General features: G+C 43.9%; 1 protein-coding gene across 3 annotated transcripts in view; it reads left to right on the top strand.

The window, feature by feature from the left end:
- Positions 1-3,270: 3,270 nt before the first annotated feature.
- C4H6orf89 (chromosome 4 C6orf89 homolog) overlaps positions 3,271-13,209 on the top strand; it is a 44,423-nt gene continuing 34,484 nt past the window's right edge. For all 3 annotated transcript variants that reach the window (XM_054253935.2, XM_035295500.3, XM_035295498.3), the window contains exon 1: positions 3,271-3,348. Coding sequence is in view for 1 of the 3 variants with exons in the window: in XM_035295498.3 (XP_035151389.1) it covers positions 3,347-3,348 (2 nt within the window). In the remaining 2 variants the exon portion in view is untranslated. The remainder of the gene's footprint in view (positions 3,349-13,209) is intronic.

The following is a 13,209-nucleotide window of genomic DNA, read 5'->3' on the forward strand; positions in this document are numbered from 1 at the left end:
TGCAACAGTGGAAGAGCCACCAACAGATCCCATACCAGAAGATGAGAAAAAAGGATAAATTTTGCCTTGTTTTATGTGTTCTAAATACTTTTTTTAAGTGAAAAAATGTTTTTTGGTTTAAAAAAAAAATCCAATGTTTGTTTTCATATTCCTGGAAAGAGAGTCGAAGCTTCAGATACATTTGGCTACCTGATGGGCCATTTATCTTTTTTTTTTTTTTTTTTTTTTAAGATGAGGTTTCACCATGATGGCCAGGCTGGTCTTGAACTCCTGACCTCAGGTGATCCACCCACCTGGGCCTCCCAAAGTGCTAGGATTACAGGCGTGAGCCACCGTGCCCAGCCCTGATGGGCCATTTAAACATTTATAAAGGGATTTCATTTTATTGTCATTTTCAATGCATGTTTTCTGGTTGTATAAAAGGTTTACTGTGAAACAGGGCTGATGTTATAATAGTAGATTATAGTATATTTTCACCAGGCAGAGAAAGCTTTTTAGATTCACGGAGGACAATCCCTTCACAATCTAGAAGCTGAAGACTGGATTTTCTGAGAACATTAGAGAAAAGAAATACTGTCCTTGCTATTCACACTACAGCAAACCTTTGGAGCCTTAAATCTTGGGTCCCTATCTCACAACTGAGAAGGGTCCCTCCTACACTCCTGGAACTGTACACCCACTGGAACCCTTAAGGTAAAACTAACCAAAAGGTTTCTCCCCAGAACAAGATGGCATCCTTGATGTGAACAGCTTTTCCCAAGATCACAAATCAAAACTGCTAATATCACAAGACTCTTTGAATATTTTTTCCTTGTTTATGCCTCTATTAACAATAGAAATTAAAAGGGGGTCTATTACGTGCACTTATAGGGTATACTTTTATTTGTGAAGGATTTTGCAGCTAGCCCTTTACATGAATAACCTTATCCTTCAATAGATAAAAGATGAAGGCCTAATGTAGGTGACAAAGTTTAGTGGTACCATATGTTGCCTCATAATCAGTCAAACCTCCTGTTAACCCACATCATGGATTAAAGAGAACATTGACAAGAGGTCTTCACTTTTCTAGAAAGACATCATTTGTTAGGTCCTTTTTCCATGGTTTAGAATAAAAGAGGCAATAATTTGAAATGTCTCCTTCATAATAGGCCCTACAGCAAATTCCACTTTAAAGGCTATTGTTCCGCAACAGGCTTTAAATTCTCTTATGAACATAATGCTAAATAATAGAATTGGCTAAACAGAAAAGTACCTGCGCAGCTGCTGCCACTGTGGCCCATGGAGAAATACATCAAATGTAAGTTATAAAAAATTCTGGCCAGGCACAATGGCTCACATGTGTAACTCCAGCGCTTTGGGAGGCAGAGGCAGGTGAATCCCCTGAGGTCAGGAGGTTGAGATTAACCTGGCCAATATGGCAAAATCCCATCTCTACTAAAAATACAAAAATTAGCCTGGAATGGTGGCAGGTTCCTATAATCTCAGCTACTCAGGAGCTGAGGCCAGAGAATCACTTGAACCCAGGAGATGGAGGTTGCAGTGAGATGAGATCCTGCCACTGTACTCTAGTCTGGGTGACAGAGCGAGACTGTGTTTCAAAAATAAGCAAATAAAATAAAAATAAAAATTCAGTTGTAAGGAATTAATGAAAAGACCACTTACGCAAGTAGACTCTTCAGCTAGCTCATTCTTTAATTAATTTTAGGTGGTTTGGCTTATTGGGACTCTGGTAAGGAACATACTTCAAACTCTTGCTGTTATCCTCCTGATAATCATAATAATACTCTCCCTGGTGTACTGTATTTTCTCAAAGATTTTAAATGCTTTCAAGCAGCCATCTCTAGAATGTCAAATGGTCTTGCTTCAACTGGAATTACAAAAACTGAAAGAAATGTGTGACCATGAGGGCACTATAACCTAACAATGACATGCTGAGACTGGAAACCCAAAATCATGGTAACTGAGACTGGTGCTAAGGCCCTAAGTTCTGGTCACACTGTCATCTAAGTAAGAACCTGGCCAAAAGGAGGTAATTCTTTTTTTAAACAAAATTATGGGAGGCCATTATTTTGGACTGAGCTCATGCACTGGGCCCCAACAAATCAAACTAAAATGGAGTCACTCATGCTAAATGTGACATAAGCTGAGGCTTAAAAAAAACACATACATGCTAGAACAGAACAGGTTTTGTTTTTCTCCCATAAACAGGATGTTCCAGCATAAAGAGGTACCCTCTACTCGGTCCTTATTATCTCCTTGCAAAACCCACTATTCTACTGTTTCCCAGTGGGTTTTAAAACCATAAAGATACATTTACAACAGTGATAGTGACATCAATGACTTAAGGTTTTCGTCAATCTCTCAAAATGGAGAAAATGACCAAAAGCGGGAAATTGTTAAGGCAAACTAAATATGGCCTGAGAAGGACTCTGTACTTCTATATTCGATTCATTGTAGATGGACTGTAACCTAGCTTAAAAGACAAAATTGAAAACCTAACTTAATAGTATACACCAGTAACAATAACTGAATGGTGGCCAATCCCAGTGGCTCTACTTCAACCACTCATAACCTGCTGAATGCTCAGACTGCTTCAAATAAGGCAAACACCGAGCTATGACCAATATCGCTGTTTCTGAACCTCACTTCCGATTCCTGTACCTCACTTTTCCTTTTTTGTGTGTAAATTTGTTCTGACCACCAGGTACACCTAGAGTCTGTGAATCTGCTGCGATTCTGGGAGTTGCCGGATTCGCGAATCATTCATTGCTCAGTTAAACTCCTTTAAACTTAATTCGGCTGCAGTTTTTCTTTTATCAACAGAGTAAGCTCTCAGTAATCAGTGGGCTGAGTGTAAACTGGAAGGATTTGTTTGTCTTTTACTCTAAGAGTAGAAGCTTCTGAGGCTGTTCTTCATTTACGTATCCCTTCTACTCCCATCCTTCATGCCTAACACACTGCCTGGCATGTATTAGGGACTCAGTAAATGCTTGTTTAATGAATCAGTTCAGCTATGTAATCTGTGTCAGTCAGTCCAGGTAAATAAGGGAGACAAGGATTTAGGACTGAGGCGAAAGAGCCGGAGCGGCAGAAGGACGCCAGGGGGAGCAAGAATATGCAGTCTTCAGATATCGCGATAGCTCCCGCGCTCTCCACAACACTGCTTGTTCTGTTTGGGGCGGAAGCGCTAGTCCAGAGGAGGAACTACTCTAGAGAGGCAAGGCCTTGCCCATGGCGTCCGAGTTGCTTCCGGGTCGCGCTCCCGGAAGCAGGAAGTTGCCCATCCTCCTCGCCCGGCGGCGGCTGTCCCCGAGGCGGGAGGAGCCCGAGGGGGCGCGGGCCCTGCATGTGAGTGACTGGGGCCCGAGGCTGGGTGGGGGGAGGCCGCCCTGTGACAGCCTCGCCGCCGCGCCCCTCTCTAACATCCTCGTACAGCTACCCCTTGCGGCTGCTACCACTCTCTGTCCCAACGCTGATCCATTTTCTGAGCCTCTCCAGTTTCGTAGGTTGACAGCATCCTCGGCAGCTCCCCCGGGGTCGACTCCCGTAAGATATCTGTCACTTTCCTTGACTCCGCCGGGGAGAGCAAAACGAGGTCGACCTTGCTTGAACTTGTTTCTCAGGCATCACAGCAGTGTCCAGAACTTGAGCGTTGCTAACGAAGTCCAGATTTCTGCCCTTTTGATGGAATTTTTGAGAAATTGAGACTAGGTTCCCCACCCCCTTCTGAAACATCTTTTTCTAATAATTGTTAGGGGGCAACAATATTTTTAAGCGTGTACTTGGTATGTGATAAACCTGGCATCCTGGATTTAAGAAAGAAATATTACTTGGTTTATTGACACATAAAATAATTGTTTGTAATCACTTCGTAGAAGGAAATTTACCTGCGTCTTGTTTTGTAGTACTTTAAGACTGTTAACCGTGCAGGCCACACTTTTTCTAGTCTCAGAGCCCTCATAGCCTTAGTATTTGCAAATACGTTTCTTTTGAAGTATTTAGTCATCAGTCACCTTATAATAGAAACTACTTCCAGATGCTTAGTATTCTGACTTTTCTGATTGCTCATTTGGTAGTTAGTGGAATCTTCTATAGACGTCTCTCCCTTAATAAATTCGTTTATTTGAATTTGAGTTGTCAAAATTTCCCTCTAGGGAACGATGTGCCTTTAAAATAATAACTAAATTCAATTCTGCTGCATTGAAGCTTTGACTAAAGGTTCACATAGCCCAACTGGCCTACCAGAAAGAGGTCATGATTCCCTGTCAGACCTTTTCTGCCTTGGACTGAAACATTTTTCAAGACCTGCTTTGAATACCCGTTCCTCCACAGCTACTCCACACACCAAAAACAATGTCCAAGTGCTAGATTCCTAACCTGCTCACATTAAACACTCATCACATTGATGCTTCCTCTGCATTTTAAAAAAAAGAATAAAAGAATAAAGCATAAAATGAATAAACCATGAGTTACATTCAATTAATTTGGAATGATAACTCTAAGTCCTTTCTATAAATTTGTTCAACATTAATCTGATTCCATGTCTGAGATGAATTCTCACGGCTGTTTTAGTTTTTCGTGTTTTCTCCATTTATCTCTGTTTTCAAGAAGCACTATTTAGGGTGGGAGATAGGAAAATTGATGTAATACAAAGCCATAGAGGTTCATAGGACAAAAACTGAGGTCAGAGTCTTAAAGAGTTCACTTATTGGACAAAGCACTAGGCTTTTTAGGCAAAGGTAATTATTTGTGTATTCAAAAGCAAAAATATGTGAAACAGTATGACTCTGTAGAATGTGAGGAAGGATTAATGGGAAATGAAACTGAACAGGTAGGCAGTGACCAGATCATAAAGGACCATGGTAAGTAATTTGGACTTTATCTTTAAAAAAAAAAAAAAAAGACAGGGTCTCACTCTATCACCCAGGTTGGAGTGCAATGGCACGATTATGGTTCACTGCAGCCTTGAACTCCTGAGCTCAAGCTACCCTCCCACCTCTGCCTTCCGAGTAGCTGGGACTACAGGGGTGCACTACATACTTGGCCAATTTTTATTTTTTATTTTTTTGTAGAGACAAAGTCTCACTATGTTGCCCAGGCTGGTCTTGACCTGGGCTCCAGCAGTCCTCCCACCTCAGCCTCCCACTGTTGGGATTACAGGCATGAACCACCATGCTTGACTTAGGACTTTATCTTAAAATGATTGTTATTAGGTATTTAATTTGTGTGGTTATTGGAATAAATGTGTTACATCATTTTATAATTCTCTTAAAAACATTGTGGGGTAGGCATAAATCATCCCCATTTTATACATGAAAACTCTAAGTCTTAGAGAGGCTAAGTAGTGTCATGGCCACACAGTAAGTGGGAAAAATCTAGAATTTGCATCCAGCTTTTTCCAACTCTAGTACCTGTGTTCTTAGTCACCATGCTAAAGTACTCCAGCAGAGGATGGGGAGTCTTGGAAGGTGCTTAACATGAACCAATTTGTGTTTAAAAAAAAAAAAATAGCTGGCCGAGTGTGGTGGCTCATGCCTGTAATACCAGCACTTTGGGAGGCTAAGGTGGACAGATCACCTCAGGTCAGGAGTTTGAAATCAGCCTGGCCAACATGGTGAAACCCAGTGTCTACCAAAAAATACAAAAATTAGCTGGGTGTGGTGGTGTGCACCTGTAGTCCCAGCTACTTGGGAAGCTGAGGCAGGAGTATCACTTGAAGTCGGGAGTATCACTTGAAGCAGTCAGCTGAGATCATGTCACTGCATTCCAGCCTGGGTGAAGAGTAAGACCCTGTCTCAAAAAATAACAAAAATAAGAAACTGGGCAAGGCAGAAGATGGACTGGGGAAGAAGAGAACTGGAAATATAGAGATTAACTACATCTTTGTGATGGTCCATAGGAGAGATGTTGAGAGCCTTAACTGTGCGTTACTGTAGAGGTAGAGAGGAGGGGATGAATGTGAGAATTACATAGGAGGCAGAATCAAGAGGACTTACTGGTAGTTTCATTGGTGAGAATGAGGTGGGAGGGGAATAGTTTTTAAATTTGGAGGATTAGTGTTTCCATTAAGAAAAGGAGTGCAGTAGGAGGAATGGATTGAAGGGGAAAAACAGTAAATTCGGTAATAGACACATTACAAACAGGGAGCTATGGGTGACTTGGATCGCCATGTCTGGTAGGCAGCTGGATAAATGAGTCTGGAACCCTGGAGAGAGTTCTGAACTGGAGAAGAGATTTAGGAATCACTAATAGCTGGTGGTCAAAGCGTTGGAGGGAATAAGAAGGTCAAGGACAACTGTGGTGGTTACCAGCACTTGGGAAGAGAACTAGAGAATTATGTTAAGGTTTGAGAATACTTCAGGGAGATAGATAATGGGGTGACAACAGCTGCTACAGAGAGGTCAGATAAGGTAATAACTGAAAAAAAAAATCCTTCAAACTTGGTGTTTAGAAAGCCATCTGTGGCCTCAGTGAAAGCAGTATCAGCGGAATGAGGGGGCAGAAATATGATTTCAACAGGCTAATAAATGAATGGAGACCTGAGAAACAAGAAAGTGAGTAACTTTCTCTCCTTTCTCTCCCCAACCCCCAAAGGAGCCTACCTCTGTAGGGAGGGAGGGAGAGAGTACCAGAAACTTAGAAAGGAAGGATTATGGCATTTTTCTAATAGTGAAAATGGAAGCAGAGGTCAGCTTAAAAATGTGGAGGTATCTGCTTCATATACGTCAATATCCTAAAAGGCAAAAAAAAAAAAAAAAAAAAAAAAAAAAAAGAAAAATGTTCTGGATTTAAGTAGATTAAAGAGAGTGACAGCCAAATTCAATGTGTGGTCATTGGTTGGATCCTGGATTTTTAAGTAGCTATATATACGGTCTTTTTTTTCTAATTTGATAGTTAAGGAAATTTGGCTATAGACTGAATATTAGGTAATACTGAGATAATTACTCATTTTAATGGATATGGTAACAATGGAAGTGGTTATATAGAATAAGTCGTTATGCTTAGGAGATGCATGTTGAAATATTTAGAAATGATTTCATAATGTGTTGGAAGTAACTTTCAAGTTGTTCTGTAAAAACAGAGAGAAAGAAAATATAGCCAAATGTAAACAACTGGTGAATCTAAGTGAAGGATACACTGATGTTCATTGTACTGTTTTTGTACAAAAAGCTGTATGTATTTAATGTATACAACTTGATGAATTTGGAGATAAGTATACCCCTGTGAAACCATCACCACAATCTGTGCTGTTAACCTACCCATCGCGTCAAAGTTTCCTCCTGCCTTCTTTTTATTATTATTAGCAGTAAGAACACTTAACATAAGACCTACCTTCTTAGCATATTGTTAATATACAATACAGTATTGTTAACTCTAGGCACTGTGTACAGTGGGTCTCTAGGAATTACTCATCTTGTATAATTGAAACTTTGTATTCTTTGCCCTGTTTCTTTCTGCCTGAAGCCTCCAGCAACCACCATTCTGTTCTTTGTTTCTATGCCTTTAGCTATTTTAGATTAATGGTACCAGAGGTATCACGTAGAAATGTCAGGTTGACTGAAAGGATGGAGAGGCAGATCCAGGGTCAGGTTTAGCAAGTTTATTTCAACCTGCCAGGCTGGCTGCCTCGCCACAGGCAGTGAAGGCAGCAGCCTGGCTTACAGACTATGGGGGTTATATAGGGGGTTTGCAGGTAGCCTGGTGCTAGTCTAAGAAAAAACACATTTTGGTTCTTAGGTGCTAACATTCTGCTTAATTGGGTCACCATCCTACATCCTAGAACCCAGGTGCCCTGTTTGCAAGGCTTGAGGCTGTTTTTGTTGTGAGCTTAGCTTAGCAGGGGAGAACGGGGATTCTATGGGTTTGCCTTGCTGTGACCCTAAGATTCCAGTATTTTGAGATATATGTGTGTGTGTGTGTGTGTGTGTGTGTGTGTGTGTGTGTGTGTGTATATATACATATAAAGAAAGGGAGAAGGGGCACACTTTTTCGTTTCTAACTGCTTCATGTTGACTAGGGACACTGGTTAGGGTGAGGCTGGCTTGCAACTTCGTAGTCCTAGAACACCATTATATTTTGTATTATGTCATGGGTAAAAGCTTGTAATTGATTCTGCAAAAACTGGGTGAAAAGATGTAAGAGGCAAGGGCCAAAGACCAAAAAGAGGAGGAGGATTATAGCAGGGCCGAGCAGGGGAAGCAGCCTAGGGGCCCAGGAGCTGAGAGACCAGCTGGGCCAGGAGGGCCAGGCAGGAGAATTGTTTCTTTTTTTTTTTAATGGGGGGTTTGGTCTTTGAGCCTTTTGATAGTATTTTGTACTAACCTAGATTTGCTGAGGTAGAAATAGCATTGTTTATTTAAAAAGAGGTACAGGCTTCCTTTTGTCAGCAGTGAGGAGGTCTAGGCCTCTGCAGTTTGTGTAGTGACTACTGCTAAAGAGTCTAGTTGGTTTTGGAGGTGAGTGAGTTTGCTATTTGTGTGTGTGTGTGTGACCATTGGAAGTTTTGGAAGAGTGACTGGAAATATGATGATGGAATGGAAATTAACCTGACACTAGTCATGACTCCAAGGGTTACTACTAAGAGAATGAACTGTATTGTTTTTGGGCGTGTAGTATAGCAGGGACAGGGAGTTTTTGGTTTGGAGGGACAAGGTTAATGTTGGGGGTAAGGTGGACTAGGGTGCAAGTACCTGTCCAGTCAGTAGGGAGACAAGTATGTTGTGGATCAGCAGAGGAAGAGGATGCCTGCGGTGTTCATGTAAACACCCTGCTATCCAAAGTCCTATGACCCTCCACACCACAAAACTTGGCCAAGCCCCCTTACGTGACAAGTGGATTGACAATAGGTGTTGGAGTGTGTAGGTTCCTTGTTTGGAGGGACTTGATCCAGCTTTAGTCACCTAGAGTGAGGAGGGGAGAGAGACCCCTTTGAGAGCTCCTGTCTGGGGAAGGGGTTTCCATGTTTGAGAAGCAGAAGAGGAGGTAATGCAGAAGGGCTGGGTGAAGAGGCGGTTAGCTTCAGGGGAAACTGAATAGTTTACTTGGAGTGAGATATGGGAAGAGGAATGGGAGATGGTTTGAGTTGAGCCACAGGTGGAGGGAGGGATGGTGCCTACGTGTGTGTGTGCATTGGAAGAGGTGACACGTAAGGGGGCTTGGCCAAGTTTTTTGGTGTGGAGGGTCATAGGACTTTGGATAGCAGGGTGAGGGAGTTTTGTGTGGTCGTAATTGGCAGTATATGCAGAGAGAAGTTTGGTAGCTCTGGTAGTGAAGGCAGTGGGATAGTTTCTAGTGAGGGCGAGGGATTTGTCTACAAAGGCAGAGCCCTTTTGGACGGTGTGTGAGAAGCGAATGGGAATGTGGTCACAGGGCTGAGAAATTGGGAAGCTGAGTAGGCAGTAGAGGAAAGGGAAAAACATGTTTAGCAACAGGACGCAAGTATAGAGCTGGGGCACAATAACAAGGAGTGAGAGAGACTGGGAGATTGTTCGAGTCTTGTGGAAGTGAGAAGGGACTGTGAGTGAGCAGAGGCAGTGGGGCTAAGAGAGTTAGGAACTTGAGGAAGAACTGGAGTCTGTATCTGGGGGAAGGAGATGGTAGGGGCTGTATGGAGAGGTGGCGTTTTTTAGAGGGTTCATGGGGTGGCCAATAGAGTCCTGTGGATCATTAAACTCTCTTGCAGATGAGCAAGGAAAAGGTGAGTTAAGATCTTCTGTCATGTGGCAACAAGGAGAGAGGAGAGAACTTTTAATATTTTGTGTGCTGTGGGGAGAGGCTGTTTTTTTTAGCTGATGTGTAGGGATAGGAGGAGAGCAGAGGGCCCCTTGAGAGGAAGTGACAGAGCATACACGACAACTTGAGGTTATGTTTTTTAGTGAGGTGAATAGGTGGAGGGAATAGAAGTAAGGGCAAAGGAGAAGCTACAGGGGCGTGCAGATACGGAAGGATTGCTGAAGAGTTGTTAGACTTCTTTTGGTTTGTTCTTGAGGGAAGCTTTTTTGGTGGGGGAATACTGGGGTTGAATTGTGGGGGTGACGAGGAGGAGAGGGGCAGGGGCAGAGGAAAAGGAGGCTTTTTTGTGCCTTCTTGGCCCTTCTGTTTACTTTTCAGATTTTATTTGCTCCTGTTTGGTGCTTTTGGTGGTGTATAACTCCTGCCTTAGCTGGGAGGTGTGCAGCTTGGAGGAGTTGGTAAATAAGCGGGCCATTGGTGATTCAGGTTCCTGCCTAGAACTGGGGGAGGATGGGAGGCACGATAAGGAAAGAGTGTGAGAAAATGGTAGTAAATAAGGAACAAGTAAGGGGTCTGGTGGCCTGTGGACGTGAGATGAGTCCGTCAGCCTCCACAGCTGAGACCTGTGAGGGACGAGTTGGTCCTGGTAATTGAGTAGGTGGCCTTGGTATTGATTAAAAAGAGATTGGCTTACCTGCTACTAACAGAGTTACCCTGGGCTCCGATACAGTGATGGTGGATGGGGCCGGGGGCCCTGGGCCCTGTCAGTTTTCAGCGGTTAAGCCAAGGAGCTGTGGGAGTGCAAGCAAATCTTCACCTTTTGTTTTGGTGATGGGGTTGCAGGTTGGAGGTACAGACTTTTCTTCTGCCCGTTGAGAGGACAGTCAGATTTCCAGTGGCCTGTCTGCTGGCAGATGGGGCAAGGGGTCTTTGGTGCCCATGGATTGGGACATGCCTGCACCTAATGGCTTTCCTTGTTGCACTTGAAACATGCCCTTGGAGGTATACTGCTATGGGGTCTTTTGTGCCCCTGGGTACCATAGCCAGGCTGTTTAGGTTGGTGAATGGCTGCTAGAAGCCAATACTTAGCACAATCTCTCTGGGCCTTGTCTCTTTTACTTTGTTCATCCCTTTTGTTGAAGACCTTGAAGGCCAGGTTAAGGAGGCCTTGTTGTGGGATTTGAGGGCCATCTTTAGCCTTTTTAAGTTTGTGCCGGATGTCTGGAGCAGACTGGGAGATAAAACGAGAGTTAAGAACTATGGTGCCTTTTCGGCTGGGCACAGTGGCTCATGCCTGTAATCCCAGCACTTTGGGAGGCCGAGGTGGACGGATCACGAGGTCAGGAGTTCGAGACCAGGCTGACCAACATGGTGAAACCCCATCTCTAAATAAATAAAAAAAGAACTATGGTGCCTTTTTGAGGGCAGGATTAGCACAGGTGTATTTTTTGGAAGGCCTCTGTAAGCAGAAAATAACTGGGCAGGATTTTTGTCTGCCTTTTGGGAAATTTTGAGTTTTAAACAAAGTTTACAGCTTTGTTAAGGCCTGCAATAAAGCAAGTAATTATATGGTAACAAGATGCCCGGCCAGGATCTGTAGGCTAATATTCCCAGGCCAGTTCCTCTCAGGGGCAGCAGCCACCCCTACGGGTTTAGTAGGGTCCTGTCGATGAAAGGCATCAGCATGTGCCTATGCTGCAAGCCACACTCTTTCCTTCTCTTTGGGGAGGAGAGTAGAGGAGAGGATAATATAGAGATTATGCCAGGAAGTTTATAAGACTGAGTAAGATATTTAAATCCTTTGATGTAAGTGTCTGGATTGGAGAAGAAGGACCCAAGGTGCTTTTTAATTTGGGAGAGATCAGATAGAGAGAAGGGGACATGAACATGGACTCTGCCTTCCATCCCCACCATTTCACGAAGGAGGAGTAAGGGAGCTGGCTGTGGGGGATGCTGGGAGTGGGTGTGGGGTGGAGATGGAGAGGAGTCGGAGTTGGAAGCTGAGGGTGGGGGATTGGGTTGAAGAGGGGAGGAGGGGACAAGGGAATAGCTGGAGCTGGGGTATAAGGTGGAGGTTCAGGGTGTCCTGATGGAGGCTTGGGCATTGGTGGAGAGAAGGGAAGTCAGCTGGGTTGAAAGAGAATGCATCATCCATCAGGGCCGTGGGAGGGGTTGAGGTGGGTTTTGAGCGGGTGAGGAGGATTTGGAAAGTGGAGCAGGACTGACAGAGGGAAGAGGGGTTGCAGAGGGTAAAGAAAGCCTGAACACAGGGAACCTCAGACCATTTACCATTGCAGTGGCAGAAATGGTCAAGGTCCCTCCCAGAGAATGTTGAAATTGAAAATACCATTATCTCTAATGACCAGTGATGATGAGCATTTTTTCATATGTTTGTTGGATGAACCTGGAAACCATCATTCTCAGTAAACTCACATAAGAACAGAAAATCAAACACCGAGTGTTCTCACTCGTAGGAAGGTGATGAACAATGAGAACACGTGGACACAGGGAGGGGAGCATCACACACTGGGGTCTGTAGGGGGGAACTAGGGGAGGGACGGCAGGGGGTGGGGAGTTGGGGAGGGATAACGTGGGGAGAAATGCAAGATGTAGGTGATGGGGAGGAAGGCAGCAAACCACATTGCCATGTATGTACCTATGCAACAATCTTGCATGTTCTTCACATGTACCCCAAAACCTAAAATGCAATAAAAAATATATTTTTTTTAAAAAAGGGAAAGAAAATACCATTATCAGCCTACCGAAAACCGTTGTGTAATTTATATTGGGGCCAGGCTGTATTGCAATAGAAAATTAGTTTTTTTGGCCTGACTTCAGACCAGAGGCCAAGGGTGTCTAGATTTTGGAGGAGGCATCCTAATTCAGCAGGGGGATAGTTTTAGATGGAACGGACTGTCTGGACCCCGTGTCGAAAGGCCGGAGGAGGAGGAGGCTGCCGAGGAGAAGGAAGACAGGAGAGAGTGTCCTTTGCCCTGTTTCCTTCACCTAAGACAGTGAATTTGGAATAGTAACTGTCGAATTAAGCATCCCAAGATTACAGGACACTGGCCCTTGGGGCCAGAAGGGTGTCTTCAGCTCAGCCCAGTACTGGGACTTTTGGACAGAAAACAACAGTTGAGGAACCCGGATGGGGGCAAATCTCTATTCAACTTACCGGCCGGGAGGTGATGATTTAGATGATAACTGCAGTTGGCAATGGAGGTCTGGAGTTTCCCTCCTGGGCCTGGAAAGGGGTTTGTGATGGGGGGCTAGCTGCGGGAACAGGAAAAGAGAGAGAGAAAGAGCAGCTAGCACCTACTCCTGTCCCAGGTTTTGGCACCAAAATGTGAGGTTGACCAAAAGGATGGAGAGGCAGACCCAGGATCAAGTTTATTTTATTTCAACCTGCCAAGCTGACTACCTTACCACAGTCAGTGAAGGCAGCAGCCTGGCTTACAGACTATTGGGGTTACATAG

Source organism: Callithrix jacchus, chromosome 4, assembly GCF_049354715.1.
Source record: "Callithrix jacchus isolate 240 chromosome 4, calJac240_pri, whole genome shotgun sequence".
NCBI classification, from domain to species: Eukaryota; Metazoa; Chordata; class Mammalia; order Primates; family Cebidae; genus Callithrix; species Callithrix jacchus.